This window comes from Myotis lucifugus, unplaced genomic scaffold, assembly GCF_000147115.1.
Source record: "Myotis lucifugus unplaced genomic scaffold, Myoluc2.0 scaffold_360, whole genome shotgun sequence".
NCBI lineage: Eukaryota > Metazoa > Chordata > Mammalia > Chiroptera > Vespertilionidae > Myotis > Myotis lucifugus.
In genome coordinates, this window is record NW_005871408.1 from 882,340 (window position 1) to 905,699 (window position 23,360).

General features: G+C 48.5%; 1 protein-coding gene across 1 annotated transcript; it reads left to right on the forward strand.

The window, feature by feature from the left end:
• The first annotated feature begins 4,371 nt into the window (after positions 1 to 4,371).
• FBP1 (fructose-bisphosphatase 1) lies at positions 4,372 to 17,551 on the forward strand. The gene is made up of 6 exons (XM_023764899.1): positions 4,372 to 4,569; positions 6,424 to 6,516; positions 10,965 to 11,105; positions 14,205 to 14,342; positions 15,392 to 15,511; positions 17,096 to 17,551. The coding sequence occupies exons 1-6, from the start codon at positions 4,372 to 4,374 to the stop codon at positions 17,285 to 17,287; spliced, it is 882 nt and encodes a 293-aa protein (XP_023620667.1). The 3' UTR covers positions 17,288 to 17,551.
• The last annotated feature ends 5,809 nt before the right edge of the window (positions 17,552 to 23,360 follow it).

Below are 23,360 nucleotides of genomic sequence, written 5' to 3' on the forward strand. Positions count from 1 at the left end.
GCTCCCTGGCCAGCCTCAGTTCTAGCCCTTTACCTCTATCAACGCATTTAAGGCCTCTCTCTGCATACGAGGTTGTAGATGTACTAAACTCCCACGTGACAGATGAAGAACCAACGTGACTTGGCCAGGGTTGCTGAGCATGTGGTGGGCGGGGCTGGGATTTGGACCCCAGTGGTCTAGCGTCCCAGCCCGTGGGAAAAAGCCCGTGACGATGCCGTCCTCTTCATGATGACTTGCATTTTGGAAAAGCTTCCTTGGCAGATCAAGTCACTGGCTCAGTCATAACTAAGGTCCCTGTCCCTGCTTGCTCAACACCCAACTGCTCCTGACTCCTTTCCTGCATGGGGGGTGGGGGGGAGGGGGTGGGAGGGGGGAGAGGGAGGGAGCTAAGCCTAGAGCTTCACAGCTTGCTGGGTCACCCCATTTCTCCAACCTTATGATTTGTTTCTCTTTCTCTGCTGATGGTAAGGCAGAGCTGGCCCCTGGACGGTTTTGTGACAGGGCTGTGTGATGGTTTCCCCACATTCTTGCAGCCTTTTTTGCTGCCTGATTCTGGCCCAGGGAGCAGCCCATTGGGCACTGTTCTAAGAACGAGCCAGGAGGTGTGTGAAAGGCATTGCTCAAGTCCCCTTGGGCCTCCATGGTGCTACCCTCTCCTGTTCACAGGGGCGGAGGGAAGCCCCTTCCTGACCCGCTGGGCTCTCCTTGAGGCTGCTTAGAAGTCAGCCGATTCATTTTCTAAGCCCTGGTTCAGCGGCCCAGCAAAGGAGGGGCTGTGTCCGAGGAGATGAGGCCCAGGTCTGCTCTGGATTCTGTAGGTGGTCATACTGCTCCTCAGAGGGGCAGTTGCGCTATATGGTGAAGGCTCTTGTTCATCAGTCCTTTGAGGAATGATGGTTGATCAGAATGCAGGCATTTAATGTTTCTAAAGGGGGTTCTGAAAACTTGTGTAGAAAATAAATTCCATGTGTTCTTCAGCGGCTTAGTTCTGTGAGGATATTTCTGAGGGCCTTTTCCATTGTCAAAGTCATCGGAACCGTGATTGCTTCTGACCTTTCACTGACCTGTGGCAACACCTTGCTGCCCCCTGAGGGCCCCTTGAGGCGGGTGGGGAGAGCCCAGGACCTGGTCGTGCCTGAGCAGCAGTGCAGGGCTGTGTGTGAAGCGCCAGCCACAGCCAACCCTGTGAGCTGAGACCCGGATGGAAGACTACCTGGCGATGTGTATAAACGCAGATATTCTTGCTGCCGACACGCAGTCTGGGAGCCCATGCTCCTGAACTCTGTTTCTACCTTAGAATCGCTTGCCCGTGCTTTCTCCAAGACCCCCCCTCCCCCAACACCACGTTTTACCAGGGACTTCCCATGAGATGTCCCAGAACAGTTATAAAGTGCCTGGATTTTAAGTTGGAGGGGCCCAGAATAACCAGCCTCCATGGTTTTTAATATTCTTCTTCACAAGCAACTGGAGAATCATTGAAGAAGGGTCCTTCTGGCTCAAACAAAGGGGGGACCCTCAATTCTGGGGGAAGTGAAAGAGAAGGAAGGGAGGGGTGACTACATAACCTTCAGGGAGGCGGAGCCCGAGGACTGGCCAGTTGTCTGTGATGGGTCATTTGGTGCCTGGTATCATTTAGCTCAAATGGCCCCTTTGCAGGGAGACCTTCCTTGACGGGCCAATCCACCCCCTGCCCCTCAGGCATCTCGTTTCATTTTATTAGAGCACTGGTCACTATCCAACATTATCTCATTCGTTCCACATTACTTGTTTCTTGTTTGTCTCAGTAGAGTATAAGCTTCATGAGGCCAGTGATACCATCTGTGTTGTTCTGCACTGAGACCCCAGCACTCAGGACAGTTTCTGGGGCACACTGGGTACCCAACAAATACTCGTGGAGCAAATGAACACTCACGCAGCTACTCTAGGAGCTGACTGGCCTTCGCCCGTCGTGCTGAGCGAGATCCCTGAGCTGGCAGAGCGCGGGCCAGTGTGGACAGTCCTTCCCATGCCTGCGGTCCCTCTGCCCAGCCTCCCAGGCCTCCCTGCCGCTGACCCAGTGCGCCTGTCCCTGGGGCCCTGCAGGTGGCTTCCCCGGCACTGCTGAGTGTGAATGGCCTTAGAAGTTGGTCACTCTTGCACGCGTTCCTTTGGGCAGTTTCTCTTCTCCTCAGTGAATGCCATTCATTCAGTCAGCAAGTATACATGTATTACTTATTATTATTTACTTATTATTTTATAATCTTCACCCAGGGATATGTTTCTATTAGTTTTAGAGAGAGAGGAAGGGAGAGAGAGAGAGAAATCAAAGTTGGAGAGAAGCATTGATTGGTTGCCTCCTGCATGCACCCTGACCGGGAATTGAACCCACAACCTTCTTTTGATATATGGGGCAACGCTCTAATGAACTGAGCCACGCGGCCAGGGCCAGCAAGTATTTATTGAGGGCCTACTAGGCACTGGAAGCTGGGACATTGGGAAGAAACATGCCCTCTGTCCTCATCCTTCTGGAAGGAAAGGACAAGTAACCGTGCCAGCGTGATGTGGATGGAGCCCCGGGCATCGGGCATCACCGAGACCACATTCCTCTCCCAGCATCTACAGCCCTAATGAGAGCCCCCTGTAGGGAGCAAGCTCAGGATGAGCATTAGGCGCCTCATGTATGTTACTGCCTGCGCTCCTCTAACACCTCCCTGAGGGAGCGTGGCTTCCATGGGCAAAGCAAACAGGAGGCTCAGCGAGGCGAGGGCTCCAGAGCTGGGGGAGCCAGGTCTCCGTCATGACGCCCATGTTCTCTCCATCAGCACTGGCCATCCGGAATCAGCAGTGACTGTGCCCGTGGAAACCTCTGGCGAGGAAGGAGAGCTGCTTGGTGCCAGTAGGCCAGTGAGGGGGGATGTATCTCAGTGGGTGGGCCCGGCCACGCCCTCCAGCTCCTCCCAGAATTTGGCTGCCTTCTTTCTCCACCAGCGTTGGCCTACAGTGAGGGTGAGACAGAGATTGTGTGGAATGAGAACAGAAAGCTCAGGGACACCGCATCATTCCCTTGCCGGCCTGGAAAAACAGCGTCTCATCCGTCAGCCCTCGTCCTGCTTCTCTGTCCATCCCATCTCATCTCGTGGGTTAAAGACCAAAGGACCCATGACTTGCAGCTATAGCCGGTGTCTCTAGGAAACACTGGGCAGTGGGGTGATGAGATCCCTGGAGTTACCTCCCGGAGAGTCGGGCCAGAGGAGACGCTAGGGTTTGGACGATGTCTGGTGTTGGTTCAGATTTGTCCAGCCAGACATGCAAGTTATGCTTAGACAAGTGCATTTTTGGGAGCTGAAGCGGCGGGTGCCGGGATAGTCCGTTCCCAGGTGAGTGCTCCCAGAACTCTGACCAAGGTGCACTGTGCCCTGGGCCCCTGCTCCCAGTCATTAGAGGTACGTTCCACGCGCCTGCTCTTCTGTCCCACATCCGGCCTCTTTTCTTGTTCTGTGCACCCTTCCTTTAGAACATTTCCCCTCCTTTCAGTGTTCCTATCCAATCCCAGGCTATCAACACCCGCCTGTCTTTCCTAGCAAACGAGGCTGCATTTTGGACAAGCCACTGGGATTCTGGGAATTCCACAATTACTGACTGCAGGTACCTTGAAAATAAGGTAGAAACTGCAGACTTTCCAGCCCTCACCCCCCGCCCCAGCCCTTAGGACTCCTGCCAGTGGCAGTGGGGTGCCACTGAGAGAGCCTGGCCTGGGGGTCCCCGTGGGCTTGCCACCTCTACTCTGCTGCTGCTCCGGCTTGGACAAGCCCTCTGCTGTCTCTGGTGGCTTCCGCCTGCCTCTAGGAAACCAGGTGGGGCCAGTCAGTATCTTTTCTTTTAGGATATTTTCAGCTATAAAACCATGGACACCCGGGGCTTCATTCACATCTCAGGACCCCTCCCACCCAGAAGGTTTCCCTGCTTGCTATCATTAAGCATCGGCCATACATTTGGGGGTAAAAACCAGCCTGGGGGAGGCGAAAAATCAATCTTTTTGTGTATAAAACATAGCTATGCAGACAGTGCCTACACAGATATGTACCATATCTTTTACTATGAAATATTAATTTTCATGGGGGAGTGTGATTAGAGAAAACAATCTAAAAAGCTTCTTTAGAACCCATAATGGGGGGGGCGGAGCTTGAGAAACAGATTTCACTACAAGGTGTGCCAGGTACCATGACAGGCACTGGACAGGTGGGTGACCGTATTTCCTCCCCTCCAGGAGCCCATGTGCAGGGACAACCATGCTTCTTGTTCTTCTAAACCAGGCGCCTTCTCTTCTTTCTTCTAAATCCTACGACATGCCACGTTCGGTGGGTTTACATGCATTTACATGTTCTGGTGGTCATGGCTTGTATTTTTGTGGCTTTTCTCCCCTCTAGCTATGGAATTGCTGGCTCTACCAACGTGACGGGTGATCAAGTGAAGAAGCTGGACGTCCTCTCCAATGACATGGTCATTAACGTGTTGCGGGCATCCTTTGCGACCTGCGTCCTGGTGTCGGAAGAAGATAAACACGCCATAATTATAGAACCTGAGAAAAGGGTGGGTCTGAACTTCCACCATCCAGGGTTTTGATGTAACCATTTTTCTATCTCGCTTCAAAAATGACTGCAATTGCTCAGCCACGCTGGATTCCCGGGAATCGCCCTAGATTCCTCCTGAACCATGTCATCATTTCACAGATCCATCCTCACTACCATCGCTCAAACTGTCCCCCCCTGTCCACTCTACCACCATAGTCCACGCCATTATCCGTCCTCCAGTGGACCCATGCATGGGAGAGACTCACATATACTCATACTCATCTCCACTCCTAACTTTTCATGGTCATGTTCAAGGCTCTTCAATGTCTGGCAACTGTTAACAACTTCTTTTGCTTCATCTTCATCCACCAAATTCCTGCCCTCACACTTCAATTCTTCTGCCAATGTAAACTGCTCCCAATTCCTGTCACTGATTTATGGTTTGGAATCCTATTAATCTAATTGTTTCTTGAGGGAGGAAATGAATTATATTCTTCTCTGTATCCCAGCATCTAGCATAACTCCTGGCCCATTGTAGGGGTTCAATACTAACTTATTGGTGCAAAAGGGAATGGAAAGAGTATATCCAACTTTTATAGAACAAAACAATTATATGATAATTAAAAAAAACTTGAAATGAGAAGTGCAGTTCTATGGGCTTGCTGTCTTTTCCTGTTTGAGATGAATCGGGACATGAAGGAGTAGAATTACAAAAAAGCAATCAGAAGATGAACTTACAGAGGCTACCTGACACCTGGTCTTGACATTTTGAAGAGTGTAGGGAGCTATGTCCGATTAATTTGTTTTACATTATTCCTAAAATATATTACATGTCAGATTCAAAGTTCATGTTGTTCTCTGTTGGTCTTCTCAAGGTACTTGGCAGTTTCAGGCATGTGGATTGAATTTGTTGTTCAGTGTTCTCTACCAGTTGGCCAGCTTCTCTGACTACAATGTGCTTTTCTAACAGGCATGTTCCTGTTTTCCAGATGACAGTTTCTCCTGCATCAGCCAGGGTGACTTAAGAGCAAGTGGTCAGGGAATCAGAGAATTGTCTTAATTTGATGCAGAACTTAAAAACCACCTCTGAAAGTAGCTAATCTGGATATGGAAAATATCCTATGGTGTGTTGATAAACTGGTTCTGTTTTGGAAAAGTCTCTGATTTGTAGTAATTGCCAACACCAACTTCGTAAATACTCCCCCATAGTTGATTTCAAACTACCAACGTGACGTCACTGAAGGCAGAGTTGGGAAGAGATGTGCACAGCTCACCCTTGAGGCCAGAAACCTGACAGCCCCATTCAAAGACCAAACCTGTGGTAGTCCCTCTACAACAGAATTGCAGTTGGGATATCCATGAGAACTCTGTGCACTGCAACCCAAATGTCATCTATAAGACCTGCACTAGGAGGTTCTTAAAGACTTGAATGTTGTGTTAGCTTCACTTAAGGAATTATGTATACACCCTAATGAATGAAAAGAATTAAATGACTAACCTTGTTTCTCTTCTTCCTTTGGCTGCCAGGAAACTCAAGCCAAAATTCTGATTCAGCTGTATCAACGATGTAGGAAATTAAGACTTATTTATCTATATTCCATTACCTTCATCTGCGCCTTCTATTCTAAGTTGTGTTTTCTCTGCCTAATGATGTTTTGGTACAATAACAGTCATATGATTATGTATATTCATTGTTGTTTTCATTTTGCATGCCACTCATAGCTTCCATGACAGAGTATAAATAAGACTCACATTTCTTCAACTTTCCCCTAGATTCCCCTTTTTTTAAATCCCCTTAGTGTATACTTTCTATTTTGTTATAATGTGTTTATTTTTAAAGTAAATTTTTATTTCCTTTTTTGTTGTTGTCCAGGGTAAATATGTGGTCTGTTTTGACCCCCTTGATGGATCCTCCAACATCGATTGCCTTGTGTCCATTGGAACCATTTTTGGCATCTACAGAAAGGTACAATGTAATGGATAAGCCCCTGGTTTGGGATCCAGAGGAAAGTTAATGTCGAGTGTCCAGTCCTGTTTCACTATTGGTGGAGCAACCAGAGCGTATATCAGGAAACTTTGTGAGACTTGACAAAGGTTTATGTCTTGAGTTCTGACTTTTTCAGCATTTGCTACATAGTGAAGATCCATTAAGTTGTTAGAAAATGTAGTACAGTGTGGGTAGGAAGAGAAAAATAGTTTACTCATAGCTGTATCATGCTTTCTTTATAATAGAAAATGAAATTAAAAATAAAGGGGCAGTAGAGGGTAGTTACAGTGGTGATAATATGTGAGCTGAGAATGGTGTGAGTGTGACAACAAGGAGAGTACATATGTCAGAATTGTCCTTGACATCTACTCTACCCACAGCTAAATTCAGCCAGTTGCCTGATTTGTATGGCTTCTGAGCAAGAATAACCGTTCTGCATTTTTAAAAAATATTCTGAAAAAAACTAAATAATATTTCATAGCCCATAACATTTATGTGAATTTCATTGTCACTGTTTCTAAATAAAGTTTTAATGGCATGTGGTCAACTCATATGTTTACATGATGCTTTTGGCGGGTTCCATGATGCCCTGGCAGGGCTGAGCAGTTGTGATACTTTATGACCTAAACCCTACAGTGTTTACTGTCTGTCCACTTATGGACAGAGTTTGCTGCACTCTGCTGCGGCATGGGACCTGGACCTGCCTGGGTCTTCTACCTGTGTACCTGGGCAGGTACCTCTACCTCCAGAGCCTCTCTTTCCTTCTTTCTCTTTAAGTGTCGTGTGTGTGTGTGTGTGTGTGTTTATAATTTGCAATGTCCTTTAAATAATCTGGCCCCCATAACTCAGCCTGTATTGTTTAATTTAGAAATAAAACCTCACAGATGCCCTTGAGTCTGAATCACTTTATCTTAATGGGCAGGTGGCTGGTGAGGCTTCTCCACAATCTCCTAGCTGAGCATACGGAGGCCATAGTTTAAGTAGTGAGACCCAATTTGCACTTCATTGTTCAAAGTGACTTGTTGGCCAGTATTGGATATAATCTCCTTTCAATCATGTGGAAATCAGGACTCCCCGGGACAGTTCTCTGGTCATTGAGTGTATTTTGCTTTTGTCCCAGCTGAGAGGGACAGAACACCCTTCGGCATTTGTACAGATTACAAACCCCTCAAGGCAGGGGCATCATCTTAAACAGCTAATCGACTTGAGTAACAGGTTCTAACGCTCATACCAGGAAGGTCAAGGCAGGAATTTATCTATTTTCCAAGTCAACCATGAATATACCATTCCTGTTATAGCCAGGGAGGCAGACCATTTTATCCGCAAAGTATCAGGGCTATCATCTAGCAAGAGAGGTTTGTAGCAAAAGTCTTCATTTGAAGCAGGACTGCTGGTTAGTGACTCGACCAAAACTAAAGCAGCGCGAATGTTTGCCAGCTCCATTCTCCACCTCAACCCCCAAATAAGGACGCCTTGAAGGAAACCAGAGAAAACTAGAAAACGGAGACACTGGCTGTCAATTAAAAAGATCAAACAGCTTGCAACGGCAGCATGAATTAAGGATGCTACAACTCAACAATGAATCTCCGCACTCGTCTCAATAAACCCGGTGTGACTTTTAAAAGACTGGAAAAAAAAATATGAGTGGGATACTGCCTTTGTTATTTCAGTTTTCAAAAGCTTTATTGATTATTTAAAGCCATTTGAGGGCCTATGGGGCATAAACATTGATGTGCCCGATGCTTCAAAGGTGACCTTTCTTGCTTTCTGCACAGATGGCTCTGGGCTAGAATTCAGCTCCCTGGGCCCCAGCTCAGCACACAGCATCTGTAACAGGAACCCGCAGCAGCATCAGGCCTGCCCACCAATGCCGGGAAACAGCTCCAAAGGGACCTCGAAGGGCTGGTGGTCTAGTGTTCCACCTCAGGAGGGGTCACTCACTTCTGGCTGGGGACACCAGAGGAGTATAATTCTCCTGAGGTGTTGGACACCGTCACGGTTAGAATGTTTGTCTGGATGTGCCCACCCCTGGAGCGGAGAGGGAGGGAGGCAGCATCCTAAGGAAGATTAAGAGGAAGTTAAAGAGGAAGTTATCAGCGGGATGGTGATGGATGCTGGCCAGGCAAAACCAACCCATCTGCAGTCCAGAGAACAATCTCCTGGAGGCAGGGACATCATCTTACACATTTTTGTCTGCTAGTTCCCTGCTTCAATCGTAGGTAAACGATATTGGCTACGTTACTGGGGACGCTGCCAAATGCGCTGTAAGACTTTCTAAGGAGGGTTTGGCTGCCCCCCTAGAGGACAGCTACCTGGTGACACGACAGCCACAACACACTTCTGCCCGACTTGACTTTCTTGTCTGCCACCTTGAATCTCCAGAATCCATGGGTCTTTCCCTCTACTCCTTATGGGATGGCATGGAATAAAACAGACCAATCTCCACAGCAGGCGATGGCCTGGGCGGCATAGAGAAAGGCAAGGTCCGGAGGCTTTCTCATGTTGCCAGGTTCTTCATGCACACGGCCCTGCGCACCCGCATGGGAATGTGGTGACTCTGCTGGGGGCCTGCAGGAGGAACTCATGCATTGGGAAGGGGTCAGGCTAGAAAAGACTCCCTGCAAGTCCACGATTCGATAGCATTACTTTCTGTTTCTTGTGAGTATGTGGATCATAGATAGTGTTGCCATTTCTTATTTCATGCAAAGCCGTCAAAGGGTAAGATTGTTTGGTGACAGTATTTCAGGGAAATTCTGTTTTCTCTTGCACCTTCCCCACAGGCAGAGATGGATGGTGCTGGGAAGGTGGAATCTCTGGGGAGCTTTTACTAGTGGAGAACTGATTACTACAAGCCTCCAGCAGCTCCCAGTCAGCCCATTTGTTCCATATTCCCATTGTCTGATTCCCGCTGCACTGGCAGGCGGGCCTAAGTGGCTGTGTTAGAGGGTAGTTAGAGGCCTGAGTCCCCCCCTCTGTCACTGGCTTCAAAGGAAGCTGGCTCCTTTTTCAGGGTCGTGCACTGGCAACATTAGGAGTTAGGGAAAACTCAAATTTTCTATACTGTGTTTAGTCTGTGTTGACCCAACCAACCAATCAACCACCTCAACGAAAACCTTTTATTAAATTTGAGGGCCCAGCCAGTGTGGCTTAGTGGTTAAGCTTTGACCAATGAACCACAAGAGGTCACGGTTAGATTCTGGTCAGGGCACATGCCTGGGTTTCCAGCTCGATCCCAGGAGGGGGCGTGCAGGAGGCAGTGATCAATGATTCTCTCCCATCATTGATGTTTCTATCTCTCTCTCCCTGTCCCTTCCTCTCTGAAATAAAACAAAAAAAAAAAACAAAAAACAAAACAAAAAAACCCACCAGTTGTGGCGATGAAGGGAAAAATGGAAAGAAATGGTTTTAGCAGTTCTTCCTTGTACATTAGTAGTTCTTACCCTCAGCTGCTGTCATCTCTGGCTGGGAAAGGAATAAATAAAATTGGCAGAAATTACCCATTTTCACTTCTGTTTAAATTCAGGTAGAGACTGTTCAAGCTGAAAGATTTGTTGGGGCTGCTTTGAGGAACGAAGAAGCCAATCAAGTGTTGATGAGACAGTAGTCATCGGTTAGCAATCCATTCGTTAGGGGCCGTCTCCTTCGGGTGTTTCATTCCTCAATATTAGGCAAACTGTGGGTCACATGACCCAGCGGGCTGTGTTCCTAGTGAAAAAAAAAGAAAAGATTAGGGCGCACGTCATGTTCTAAGTGTAAGATTGTTTCGTTTCACTCCTGTACTTGTGTGCGCATGTGAGTGTGTGCTGATGCTGGTTTGTGATGGAGCCAGTGTTTCCTACCGTGGGTCATGGTCAACACAATGGGAGCATCTGCCCTGGTCTGCGCTGGCTCTGGAGGGTTTTCTAAGTCCCCATATTTCCGAGAATCTCCTTGGTGTGTGAGTGATGTGGGCCACATTGCTCCCTGGGGATGGGCGGCAACTGGCAGGAACTCGTGGAATTGATGTCCTCACCAGACTGCGGCCCTGCAGCCCCGTCTTAATTTGTTTAAAGAACGATGGAGTAGGCAGGTGAAAGACATCGATGCCCATAACAAGATTAAATTAGCGGGAGCTGGCAAGAAGGCATGCTCTGTTCTGAAAGTGAAAATAGAGAAATGAGGGAATATCAAATTAGTAAAATCGGAGGAGGGCGGTAATTGGAAAGAGGTCCCAGCTGCAGGAAATCAGGGGCCTGTGGGAAGGCTGCTGTGGGAATATAATGAGGACATCACTGTTCGAGAAGGAGGGTCCCTCTAAGAAAATGCCCTATTTCATCAAGAAAGCATCTTGCTAATGCATCTTGCTAATGGTTGAACTGAAAAAAAAGAACAACAAAAAGAACCGCAAAACAGAACAAAAATGTGTTTTGTTTTCTTTCTTGTCCTAGAACTCTACCGACGAGCCTTCTGAGAAGGACGCCCTGCAGCCGGGCCGGAACCTGGTGGCGGCTGGCTATGCCCTCTATGGCAGTGCCACCATGCTGGTGCTGGCCATGGCCTGTGGGGTCAACTGCTTCATGCTGGACCCGGTGAGAGAGCCTGGGGGCAGGGGGGCGAGGGTTAGGTGCCTGGCCGATGGCTGTGTCAGTTATGTGTGTTGGGCATGGACTGGGGTACATAGAGGGGGGAGATGACATCTGGAGGGACAGAGGTGGGTGGGGGGCGAAGTGGAAGACCACATGTATGTCAGGAGATTATTGAGGTGAGGATTAATGTCTGTCCAGAGCATGATAGAGGGCCTTTGTTCCAAGATGAAATCTTTGGAACAGACATTATTCAACTGACTCCAAGGCCCATCTAGGCCGGGCAAGCCATGTGAATGAGTAGAGCGTGCTGCCAAGCCAGGCCAGGGGTGGTGGGACTGTGGTGAACTGGACAGGTGTCGATGTTCAGGAAACACGGTGCTGTGTGTTTTTAATGTGATGGTTCTGGATTTGTAAACACCGTGCTAGCCAACTGAATGCATTCATGGACCAGATGGGGCCTGTGGATGGTCTGTTTACTCCCCCACCCCCCACTGTATTCATCACTAATGTCCTCAGTGCACGGTAGCCCACCTGAACGTATATGCTGTGCACTCGCAGGCACACCTTTGGTAACCTCCGCAGTTCTGACAAGGCTCTGATGAACTCAAGGGCATGAAAGTAAAGAAGGAAATGGAGATCAGTCATTGGCCCACCTTATAGAGAACAGCCACCTTATGGAGAGAAGCCCAGGGTGCATGAACAATACTCATTGGCAGTTTTCATTTGTGGATAAGTCCTACGTATCTATTCATTGGGGTTATTTACCTATTGATTCAGCAGTTGCCAACCTTTCGGACCTCACGGACCACCAGTGGCCCTCGGACCACCAGTTGGCGACTGCTGATTTAGATGACAGTGTCAACAGAGCAGATGAATGAGGGAAAGAAATCTTTTCAAATATCTGGTGCCACGAAATCCACCACTGAATACACACCCCATAGGACAGTCTTTACTAGGTTGGCATGTTCATTGTGTGTTTGGCCCCGTGCCCCAAGGGTTTATAAACACCTTTTACTTTTAGAAATGTTCTTGGGTGACATTAATGACGCATGTTGTTTATTTGGTGCTTTTTGCTGACAAACCGAACACAAGGACGAGCAGCTGGCTGGGATCCTGGGAGCGACCGGTTGCTCCTGGAGAGGCTGGGGTTGGTTTGCGGCAGGGCCGGTAAACCAGGTGCGGGTGCCTTTGCCCCCTGCACTCTTGCACAACTGCACTTTGCCTCCTTGGAAGTACTGGCGTTTAATAAATAAACAGGGGTGGGGGACAGCACTCGAGTAAGTCTCCAGCGAGGTGACCTGAGGGAAAACAGTGGCAGAACCAGAGCACAGTTCACTGGGAGCCGGGGCTGGGGCACAGTTTCTGAAATCACTGGTGTCTCAGCTCCCAGACACGTCCTGCCTCCACACGGCCTGTTGCCTTTGCTGATGGGCGCATCGAAAAAGTAAATCTCTTCTTGTTTCCAGATCGCAGGCGGTGTCTCTGGGAGTCAGTGTCTGTGTATTTGATGGTCCTTTGCCCTCCTCACACCCACTGGCCGCTCGGTGTTTGGAAGGACTGCCTGTCCCCTGCGGGCTGCCTCCCGGATCCGGGATCTGGCCAGCCCTCTGCTGGCGGACGCCTGTGGGCTGAGCCTCGGACCAGTTTAGCCTTTCCTTTTCCTTTTGGCTTGCTGCATGCACAGGCTGAGGGTTTCTGCTAAGAAGCTATGTTTGCATTTTCAGCTCGTCAGGCATTTAACGTTCAAAAAGCTTTTCCATCTCTTTCTCGAGTGCAGGAGGCCTCCCTCCACACCTGCGCTGCGGGCGGGTGTCTGCAAAGCATGGCTGTGTGAGCTGCGCGGGGCCTGCCATGCAACGGCTTCATTTTCCAGACTTTTTAACCTTTTTTGTAAAGATATTTATTTATTTACTTAGTCTTCTGACCATAAAAATATTCTGCATATTTGTGGTCAGAATAGTTGGAAATATCAAAAAGCATAAAAGAAAAAAGAACCACTCCCAATGACAGCTCCCAGTGACCACTGTTAATACTCGCCTCTTTTCTCTCCTCTCCCTCACCCTTCCTCCTCCCTCCTCCCTCTCTCTCTAGTCCCACGTGCTCCATACTGGCAGGAACCAGTCTTCACTGTGGGAATAAATGGCGGGAGAGATGGGTTGATGGGGCCTCCCTTCTTCTGACTCTTGCCTCCAGGGAGCAACCCCCTCCCCAGATGAGCAGCACCCCATCACCTTCTCAGTGACACGCAGGAGCCCCAAGCAAGCCTCAGTCTAGAGCAGGGGTGGGCAAACTTTTTGACTCGAGGGCCACAGTGGGTTCTTAAACTGGACCGGAGGGCCGGAACAAAAGCATGGATGGAGTGTTTGTGTGAACTAATATAAATTCAAAGTAAACATCATTACATAAAGGGGTACGGTCTTTTTTTTTTTTTTTAGTTTTATTCATTTCAAACGGGCCGGATTCGGCCCGCGGGCCGTAGTTGCCCACGGCTGGTCTAGAGCCACAGGAGTTCATTGACACTTTCCCTCCCAACTGCAAAGTCTTTAGCAGAACCTAAGCTCTAAAGGCACCAGCTTAGCCCTGGGGCTTGGCGGGCGGGCGTTCTGACAGACCCTGAGAGTCAGTGAGCAAAGGCCGCTGACATTACCTGTGCTGTGAGTCAAAACTCAGGCTCTGCTCTTTTCTAGAGCAACACACGGAAGGGAAACGCCATCGAGGTGGGGACGGGAAGCTGAGAGCAGCCCTGAGCCCCTGGGCGCGCTGGTGTAGCCCAGCTGTCTGTCTGTTCTGAGGCCCGCCTCCTGTCTGCACCGACCTCTACTTAAATGAAATTTTTTCCAGAAGGCATGCACATCTCAGGGCGTGGGTGTCCCAGGGCCACGTGCTCCCTGTGCTGGTGATCGTCCCACAATGCAATGTCATGTCAGTGATCCCTCAAGAAGAAAAACCTGTGAAACAAAAGCCAAGCTCCTTGTGCTGGTGCATGGGTGTGACCGCAGGCCCTGCGCCCCCTCCCCCAGCTGAGCCAGCCTGCCGCACCCTCACACAGGCGGGCGGGAGAGGGGTGCTCATCACCTCTCCCCCTTTCCTCCTGTTTCACAGGCCATTGGAGAGTTCATTTTGGTGGACAAGGATGTGAAGATCAAAAAGAAAGGGAACATCTACAGCCTCAATGAGGGCTACGCCAAGGACTTCGACCCTGCGGTCACCGAGTATGTGCAGAGGAAGAAGTTCCCCCCGGTAAGTGAGGGCGGGGGAGCCCCTGAGCCGGGCAGAAATGTGCTGGTTCCTGACTTACCTGGAGGAGAGTGGGGGCAAGGACAAGAGCAGCTTGGCTCCCACTGCGCACTGACCCCATGATTAAGTTCCCACCCAGGTCCCGGGGCCTGGGACCCCTGCCCTGGGACGTCACAATCGGAAGGTCTGCTTTAGCCTTTGCCGCTTTCTCTTGGCAGAATAAAATCAGGGTCATCGGGCCTGCTGGCTGCATGAGCTCATGGCAGTAAAGCATGTTTCACTCCTGGGGTCCCAGACCCCAGATGGTACAGAACGTGGCTCTTCACCCAGGACCTGCCCCCTGGCGTCTGACGGGTCTGTCAGTCATCTCGGGTCCCAGGGTGCCCTTCTCGGTGTCTCTCAGTTACTAATTACTGAGCATGAAGAGAGAAACAGCTGGTGGCAGAGCTGGTTCCATGTGGGGATGTCCAATTTTGTCACACTCTTGTCCCATGCCATTGATGCCTGCTGAGTCCTGAAGAGGAAGCCGAAAGGTTGTCAGCATGGCATTCGGGCCCCTCAGAACTGGCCCGGGTTCTCTCTCCAGCTCCGTCATCTCTCCTCCCACCTCGCCTTGGATTCCTCTCATGGCCCCTCCCCAGTCCCCGCCCTGTGGACAGCACTTGCTTCTCTGTTAGCTTGTGTACGTCCCTTCCCGCAAGATGAAAACCCCGCCCTTGCCCAGCGCCTTAGCTTGGCAAAATCCTTCCTAACCTGCAGGGTTCTGCTAAGTGGCACCATTTGTGTGATGCCTGCCCCAACCCCATAGCTAAAATCAACAGCAGCTTCCATGGGGTTTCTGAGGGTAATGGACCTGCTGTACAATGGAGGAGAGGCGGTCTCCACTGCTCCACTCTCTGCTCCTTGGGAACAGGATTTTCATCCCGTTTCCTAAACACGCACCGTGTAGGTGCTCACTAAACGATTGTCGAGTCAAATAAGTGTAGAGGACACAGAGGACTCCCTTTCTGTCTTCTCTGTAGCCCTAATGATTGCTGGTCTTAACCTTGCAGGATAACTCAGCCCCCTACGGCTCCAGGTACGTGGGCTCCATGGTGGCTGATGTCCACCGCACCCTGGTCTACGGAGGGATCTTCCTGTACCCAGCTAACAAGAAGAGCCCCAAGGGAAAGGTAAGCAGATCCTCGGAGGAGCGGTGGTTTTTATTTGCAGCCCAGGGGTTGACCGAGGAAGAAGAAAAGGTGGTGATAGCTGTAGGGTCTGCCGTGGGATGCTAACAATGTCTGTGGCATATCCTCATCTGGGTTAAGGTTGTTCTGGTTAAAGTCAGGCAGTACCTGCAGAGCCCTCTGTTGCTAGCGATCAGTCACGGTGTTATGGTCAGGAGGGGCTGAATGTGCTCAGCTCTTCCAGTGGGCACTCGGTTTGGCTTGAGCAAAATAAATTCCATTCATAAAGAGAAATGAAGCAGTCCAGCCCCATTACCGAGGCAGCAAATCAAATCCGTATTCCAAATAGAGGTTTTCTTTCATTGCTTTCAAAAGGCATAAAATAGCAATAACTAATGAGCGGACATTGGCTGCTTGGAAAATGGTACCTTTCTAGGGAAGGGAAGGACCTCCGGGGAGACCTGGGGCTTTGGGGTGACCCGTTACACGAACGCCCCAGTTACTGCCCGCGGCGTGTGCTCAGGCTGGGGGGGCTGTGCGGCCCGGCTGGCTGAGCGGCCGCACGCCCTTCCGCACAGGGGGACAGTGCTGCCTTCCCAAGTACTGTCCTTTTGTTTTTTTCCTAATAGACAGTCTTTTTTTTAATATGAGAGAAGGAATAGGGACAATAACCCCCTTAAGATAGAAATCTGTGTTCAGATCTCTGTTTACAGCACATTGTGTCCGCTTCACTGAAGACATTGTGTTCACAGAAAACACCACTCCTGCCACAGCCACCTCGGGCACCCGCCCACCTATGTGATTAGCTGCTTTCTAGCGCTTTTCCCTAAGGTCCCAAAAATTATTTTTTAACAGAAATACTGAGGTTCCTTCTTTTTTTCAGTTTTGCAAATCTGGCCATGACACCTGTCTGGAAATAGAGTCAGGAAACACCTGCAAAGAGCTGCCTGCTCCATAGGCGACTGCATGAAAACACACACAATAAAAAAGTTAATATTTAAAAATAAATGCCAAGCCTTATAATATAGTAAATCCCAACCCGCAAGCCTTGGGAGAATTATAAAAGGAATGTGTGTAGAGTTGCAAACAATATCATACTGTTTGGAGGAGCCAGTCTGCTTTCCAGATGTCTGCAGCCAGACACAACCATGAATTCTTTTTATGCTTTTAGAATAGGCAAAGCTCCATCCAAAACACACAGAATCACTCATTAGATCCAGTCGCCGTGCCATAAAGAGAGGGGAGCCATCGGTGCTGCCAATATGTCATTCAGCCCCGAGTCCAGGTGCTCGGTCTCATATTCGCATCAAGCAGTCCATTCCTGCCTCTGGCTTGATGAATGGCTTAATTAACCAAATGCTAAATTAACCATTTGGTCTTATATGCAACTTTGAGGTGTGTGTGTGTGGGGGGGGGGGGAGGGTCGGGGAGGGTGAGGGGGCTTTTACAACCTCATAGAAGGAAAAGGAGAGTCTCAGTTACCTTGGAAACATCCACCAGCCCTGCGCTATTTTGCTGTGGAATAAATCCTCTTTCTGTGAAATACCTCCTGGTGTGAAGACGCTGCTCTGGGCTCTTGTTTTCCAGTTGAGACTACTGTACGAATGTAACCCAATGGCCTACGTCATCGAGAAGGCGGGAGGATTGGCTACCACTGGGAAGGAAGCTATACTGGACATCGTTCCCACTGACATCCACCAGAGGGCGCCAGTCATCTTGGGGTCCCCGGAAGACGTGACTGAGTTCTTGGAGATATATAAGAAGCATGCTGGCAAATGAAGAGCTGACCTTGCCTGCCCCCCGCCCCCCGCCCGAAAAATTGCCTTTTATCTGGACTTTTATCTGACACGGCGCTACCCCATTCTGACTGCATTATACATTCCTAGGCAGCAGAAATAGAAAGCACAGATATCTTCACCATCAAGTGCTGTGTAATGCCTAGTGCTGCCTAACCAAAATGCTATCTATATAACGCTACTGATGATCAAGATGTATTTTGAATAGATAGAGGAGAAATAAACCTATTTTTCCTTTTTCTAAAAAGTCTTCATTGCTTTGTGTTAAATAATGGTAAAAGTCATAGTGACAGTCAATGCATATAACATTAGGTAACTCATTTAATCTTCACAGCAACCTAACGAATTAGGTGCTATGAATAACTCATTTCACCGTGACATCATATGGAGGACAGAGAGGTGACGTAATCTGCCCCAGGTCTCCAGCCAACGAGCCACCAAGTTCAGATGAACCTAGGCAGTCTGGCCACTAAACTCAGAGTCAGCCTATTGCTTCTCCTAACGTATTGTTTGTGCAGGTCTGGATGTGCAGACCTAACCTGAGCAAGGCTATTTATACTTCTATTAGAGGCCTAGTGCACAAAATGTGTGCACAGGGAAGGGGGTGTCCCTCAACCTGGCCTGCACCCTCTTCAATCTGGGACCCCTCGGGGGATGTCCGACTGCCAAGTCAGATATCCCTCTTGAAATCCAGGACCACTGGCTCCTAACCACTCACCTGCCTGCCTGCCTAATGCCCCCAACTACCCTCCCTACTGGCCTGGTTGCCCCCAACTGCCCTCCCTGCCAGCCTGATCTCACCCCCAACTGCCCTCCCCTGCCAGCCTGGTTGCCCCCAACTGCCCTTCCCTGCCGGCCTGATCACCCCCAACTGCCCTCCCCTGCTGGCCTGATCTCACCCCTAACTGCCTCTACCTCGGCCCCCACCACCATGGCTTTGTCCAGAAGGAAGTCAGACATCCGGGAAGATGGCTGGTCGACCCGGTCTAATTAGCATATTACCCTTTTATTAGTATAGATTGTCTGTGCAGGTCTGGTGTGCAGACCTAACCTGAGCAAGGCTGTTCATACCTCCTGGGGCCTGGAGAGGTGATAAGTTTGTGATGGTACCCATCCACAACCTCTTGGCCTCCCACACATGCACATAATTATCTAAGTCACAAATGAAGGTTTATATTATTACTCGTGGTGACTCTTAAAGGTCTAATTACCATAAGGAAGAAGACTCATCATTAAACGCACAATTTATGGAAATAATAATATTGTTGCAAGCAAGTGAATTTCTTATTAGACTCTTTGTATAAACATTTACTCCCTTGGCTGACCCTGGTTCTTTCTGGATTAGAATTGCCAAGATCATGGCAAATTATATCAGGTTTTAAGAATCATTGGTGGTTTTTGTTGAGTTCTAGTTTTTTTATTTTTAAAAATGTTTCAATTACAGTTTACATTTAATATTTTTTTGTATTCATTTCAGGTGTACAGCAACTTTACAAAGTTAAGTTCTTGATGTTATAAAAATTATTTCTTTTTACTTGTGAACTTGAAAAAGTTTTTTTGTGTAAATCCTGATCCTTTTTTGTTTTTAATCCTCACACAAGAATATTTTTTCCATTGATATTTTTTTTGAGAGGGAGGAGGGAGAGAGAAAGAGAAACATCAATGTCAAAAAGACACATCAATTGGTTGCCTCCCACACACACCTGACTGGGGCCTGGGATCAAAGCTGAAAAAACCATCAATGTGAGAGAGATACATTGATTGGTTGCCACACACACACTCAACCAGGGCCTGGGATTAAAGCTGAAACCCAGGTACATGCCCTTGACCAGGAATCAAACCCATGACCCTTCAGTACGCAGGCTGATGCTCTAACCACAAGCAACACTGGCCAGGGTCCTGCTCCTTTTTCTTTAAATACACATCATCAATTCCATGATTTTCCAACAAAAAAACTTAGTTTGATCTTAAGCATTGGACCTGCTTTTATGCACTGACTAGACCCAACGCCAGTATTTTCCCGCTCCCACTGAGGCTGGTCTTGCAGAAAAGTCCTCTGACTCACAAAGCACCTTTTGGTTTTTAACCAACTTGTCAGTTCTTATACCTCCTGGTTCTCAAAGCACCGAGGGAGATGTGTCGGTCTGGGAGCCGGATGGAAATGATACGCCCCCACTTCAGCGCCATTGTTTTCAGTGGAATGAGTGGATGGTCTTTCTCCATTGCTAGTGGGAGTGGGGTTCCTGGGGTACCGCTGGAATAAGCATTCCAGGGGCCCCCATGGGAGGATGAGATGTGGTGGAAAGCTTTATTTTTGTGCAATTACATCCTTGGGTTTCCAAAGACCCATTTCCCTTAATCCGGTCCTAGAAGATGTGCAACTGGGGATTCAGTAGAGCTAGAAGCAAAGAGCCAGTATCCAAAGTTTTCTTTCCATGGTGGCCTTGGGTCTGGCACGGCCTCAGGCTGGTTACAGTCCATTGTGTGTTGAGTCCGCGCGGCTGTGAGCCGTGTGGGCAAATGCAGGGGAGCCAAGAGCGCACACCCCCTGCAAACAGAGTCCCGGGACTCCCCAAAACACAAGAGCCAAGAGTGTCAGAGAACCAAGAGCGTGACCTCCTCTGTTCAGGAGAGTAATTACCTCAGAGCTTCCCACGCCTACTCTGGCCAATGACCTGTTCCCAGGTGTGACTGACAGGAAGTACCTTCCCTATGTCACCCAGTCCTCCCTGTGTGAGAAAGAATCTATTCTCCTCCTGCCCAGTCCCGCTGGGGACAGACCGGTGGCTTCCTGGGGAGTGTTAAACTGCAGCTTCCTGGCAAAGGAGCCCCAATGCCGTGCCTGTATTATTTGGCCTTCCCTTCTCTCCTTTCCTGTTACTTCTGACTAGGTTTATCACAACAGTATCACCATGATGAAACTCCATCCCAACAAACAAAACGCCAAACAGACTGGAGAACAACAATTCTTCTTGGATGCCTATGCTATGGGAGGACACAGGGCGAACCACTGCCCCTGAGATTAGAGAGACCAACAGGTGAAAACGGGGATCATGGGCTTCCAGAGCAGAGACTCGCAAGGGGAAACCACCCTGGGGACCAGAGCCTTAGGAGAACCTGAACTGTAATTGACAAGTTGCTGTAGGCTCAGTGTGGGCAGGTCTGTGAGTTAAAAACTCCAGTCATGGGGGGGAGGAGGCACACCGTGGTGAGATTTGCCTCTGAAGCCTGGCCGTGTTGCCATAGAAAATACCAGAGAAAATGCCCTGAGGCTTCTGGCAGGGTGGAAGGGGAAAGGGACCATTTTGAAATACAGCAGAGCACTCTGCTCTTAACACGGCCAGCCCTCAGGGAACACGAGTCAGCCAGAGCCTCCCCTGGTGTTACCAGAGCCTGACGGACTGCGGACTGTGGAGGGGAAATGTCTAATTCCAGCCCACTCTACCATCCCGTCTCACCTAGGGGCGGGAGGGGGAGACAAACTGAGAAACACTGAAGTTCACAGGCCAGAGGCATACGCTCACTAACAGACCGAGACCTGATCACAGGACTGTAGAACACTCCCCCCCCCGCCCCCCCCACCTCACCATCACATTACAAAAAGCCATTTGCAGTCGTTCCTTTCACCCAGGACATCAGCCCATCTATCAATAAAAAGTTACAAGGCATACCAAAGGCAGAACACACAGTGTGAAGTGGCAGAGCAAGCACCAGAGCAAGACAAGCCAGAGACGTTGGAATTATCAAACCAGGAATTTAAAACAATCACGATCAATATGCTAAGGGCCCTAATGGATAACGTAGACAACAATCAAGAACAGATGGACAATGTAAGCAGAGAGATGGATATCTTAAAAATAAAAGAGGCAGAAAGAAAGAAAGAAAGAAAGAAAGGAAGGAAGGAAGGAAGAAAGAAAGAAAGAAAAAGGAAGGAAGGAAGGAAAAGGGAGAGAGAGAGAAAAGAAAAGAAATTCTGGAGATTAAAAGCTACTTTTACAGAAATGAAAAATGCCTTCGATGGGCTGGACATGACTGCAGAAAGAATCTCTGAACCAGGAAATATATCAATAGAATCCCTGAAAATGTAAAACAAAGACTGAGAAAACAAAGCCAGAATATCCAAGGACTGTGGGACAACTACAAAAGATGTAACATATGTGAAATGGGAATACCAGAAGAAAAAGAGAGAAAGGAACAAAAAAATATTTGAATCAATAATGACTGAGAATATCTTTCCGATTAATGTCAGACACCACACGAAAAATCCAGGAAGCTCAGGGAACACCAAGCAAACTAAATGCAAAAAAACTACATCTTCAAACTACAAAAGCAAACAAACAAACATAAACCCCCACAAAGATCCTATATAATAGAGGTGATATGCAAATTAACCCTCATGCCCTCACAAGATGGCTGCCTCCAACCAGGCCAGCATGGGGGTTAGTGAGGGACGACTAGGCTGGCAGGGAGGGGGCAGTTGGGGGTGACTTGGCTGGCAGCGGGGGGCAGTTAGAGGCACCCAGGCCCGCAGGGGGGGCAGTGAGGGGTGATCAGGCCAGCAGACGGGGGGGGGGGGCAGTTAGGGGCGACCAGGCAGGCAGACAGGTGAGCGATTAGGAGCTAGCGGTCCAGGATTGTGAGAAGGATGTCCGATTGCCAGTTTATGTCCTGGGGATCGGGCCTAAACCAGCAGTTGGACATTCCCTGAGGGGTCCCGGATGGTCCCGATTGAGAGGGTGCAGGTTGGGCTGAGGGACACCCCCCCCATGCACGAATTCATGCACCGGGCCTCTAGTAAATTAAATAATCCTGAAAGAAGCCAGAGGGAATAAACATCTTCCCTCTAGGAAAAGAGTGAAGAAGAAATAAAGACATTCTCAGCCCCCCAAAAATTTTTAAAGAAATTTGTTGCCAGTAGACCTACCTTTCAAGAAATGTTAAAAGAGGTTATTTAGAGAGAAGAAAAATAATATAGACCAGAAACTTGGATCTACATAAAGAAAGGGAAAAAACTGAAGGTAAAATAAAAACTTTCACTTTTCTTACTCTTTTTAAAAATATATATTTATATATATATTTTTATATATATATATTTTAAATATATATATATATTTTTTAATATATATATTTATATTAATTTATATATATATTTTTTAAATATATATATATTTTATTGATTTTTTTACAGAGAGGAAGGGAGAGGGTTAGAGAGTAAGAAACATCGATGAGAGAGAAACATCAATCAGCTGCCTCCTGCACACCTCTACTGGGGATGTGCCCACAACCAAGGTACATGCCCTTGACCGGAATCGAACCTGGGACCTTTCTGTCCGCAAGCTGATGCTCTATCCACTGTGCCAAACTGGTTAGGGCCTTTTCTTGCTCTTAAGAGCTGCTAGCATATAACAGTTTGTTCAAAGTAGTAATAGCAACACTGTATTTGGTTATGTCTGCCTATGAATGTATCTCCAAGAAAATATAAAAATCCTTAACATGTACGCACCTAGCAACAGAGAGTCAAACTACTTTAGTCAAAACTGATGGAATTGCAAGAAGAGACACATGAAACCACTGTAATAGTTGGAGACTTCAACAGTCCGCTATGAGAAACGGGCAGATCCAGCAGGCCGGAGACCAGTGAGGACATGGTTGAACTTAACACCGGCAATCAATAAGAAAAACTGGGCTTTCGTTGGCCCGACATCTGACTGATGTTGCAGTGGCAGCAGCTGCTCTTCGAGTTCACTATGCCACCCAAGGACAACAAGAAGAAGGTGCCAGAAAGACAGCCAAGAAAGACAAAGTCCCATGAACAAATTGGGGGGCAAGCCCAAAAAGAAGTGGTGCAAAGACAAATTTCAGACAAACTCAATAACCTAGTCTTGTCTGACAAAGCAACCTATGACAAGCTCTGTAAGGAAGTTCCCACGGTCGGCTTATGACCCCAGCTGCTGTCGCAGAGCCTGGAGGTCCGCGGCTCCTTGGCCAGGGCAGCCCTTCAGGAGCTCCTTAGTAAAGGGTTTATTTTTCTCTTCTAAAGGGTTTATTTGGGCTGA

Excerpts from the sequence above, each read along its gene's own strand:
- FBP1 (XM_023764899.1), top strand. The coding sequence starts at position 4,372 with ATGGCTTGTATTTTTGTGGCTTTTCTCCCCTCTAGCTATGGAATTGCT. Across the intron at positions 14,343-15,391 it reads AGAGGAAGAAGTTCCCCCCG|GATAACTCAGCCCCCTACGG; the intron begins GTAAGTGAGGGC and ends TTAACCTTGCAG. Across the intron at positions 15,512-17,095 it reads AGAAGAGCCCCAAGGGAAAG|TTGAGACTACTGTACGAATG; the intron begins GTAAGCAGATCC and ends CTTGTTTTCCAG.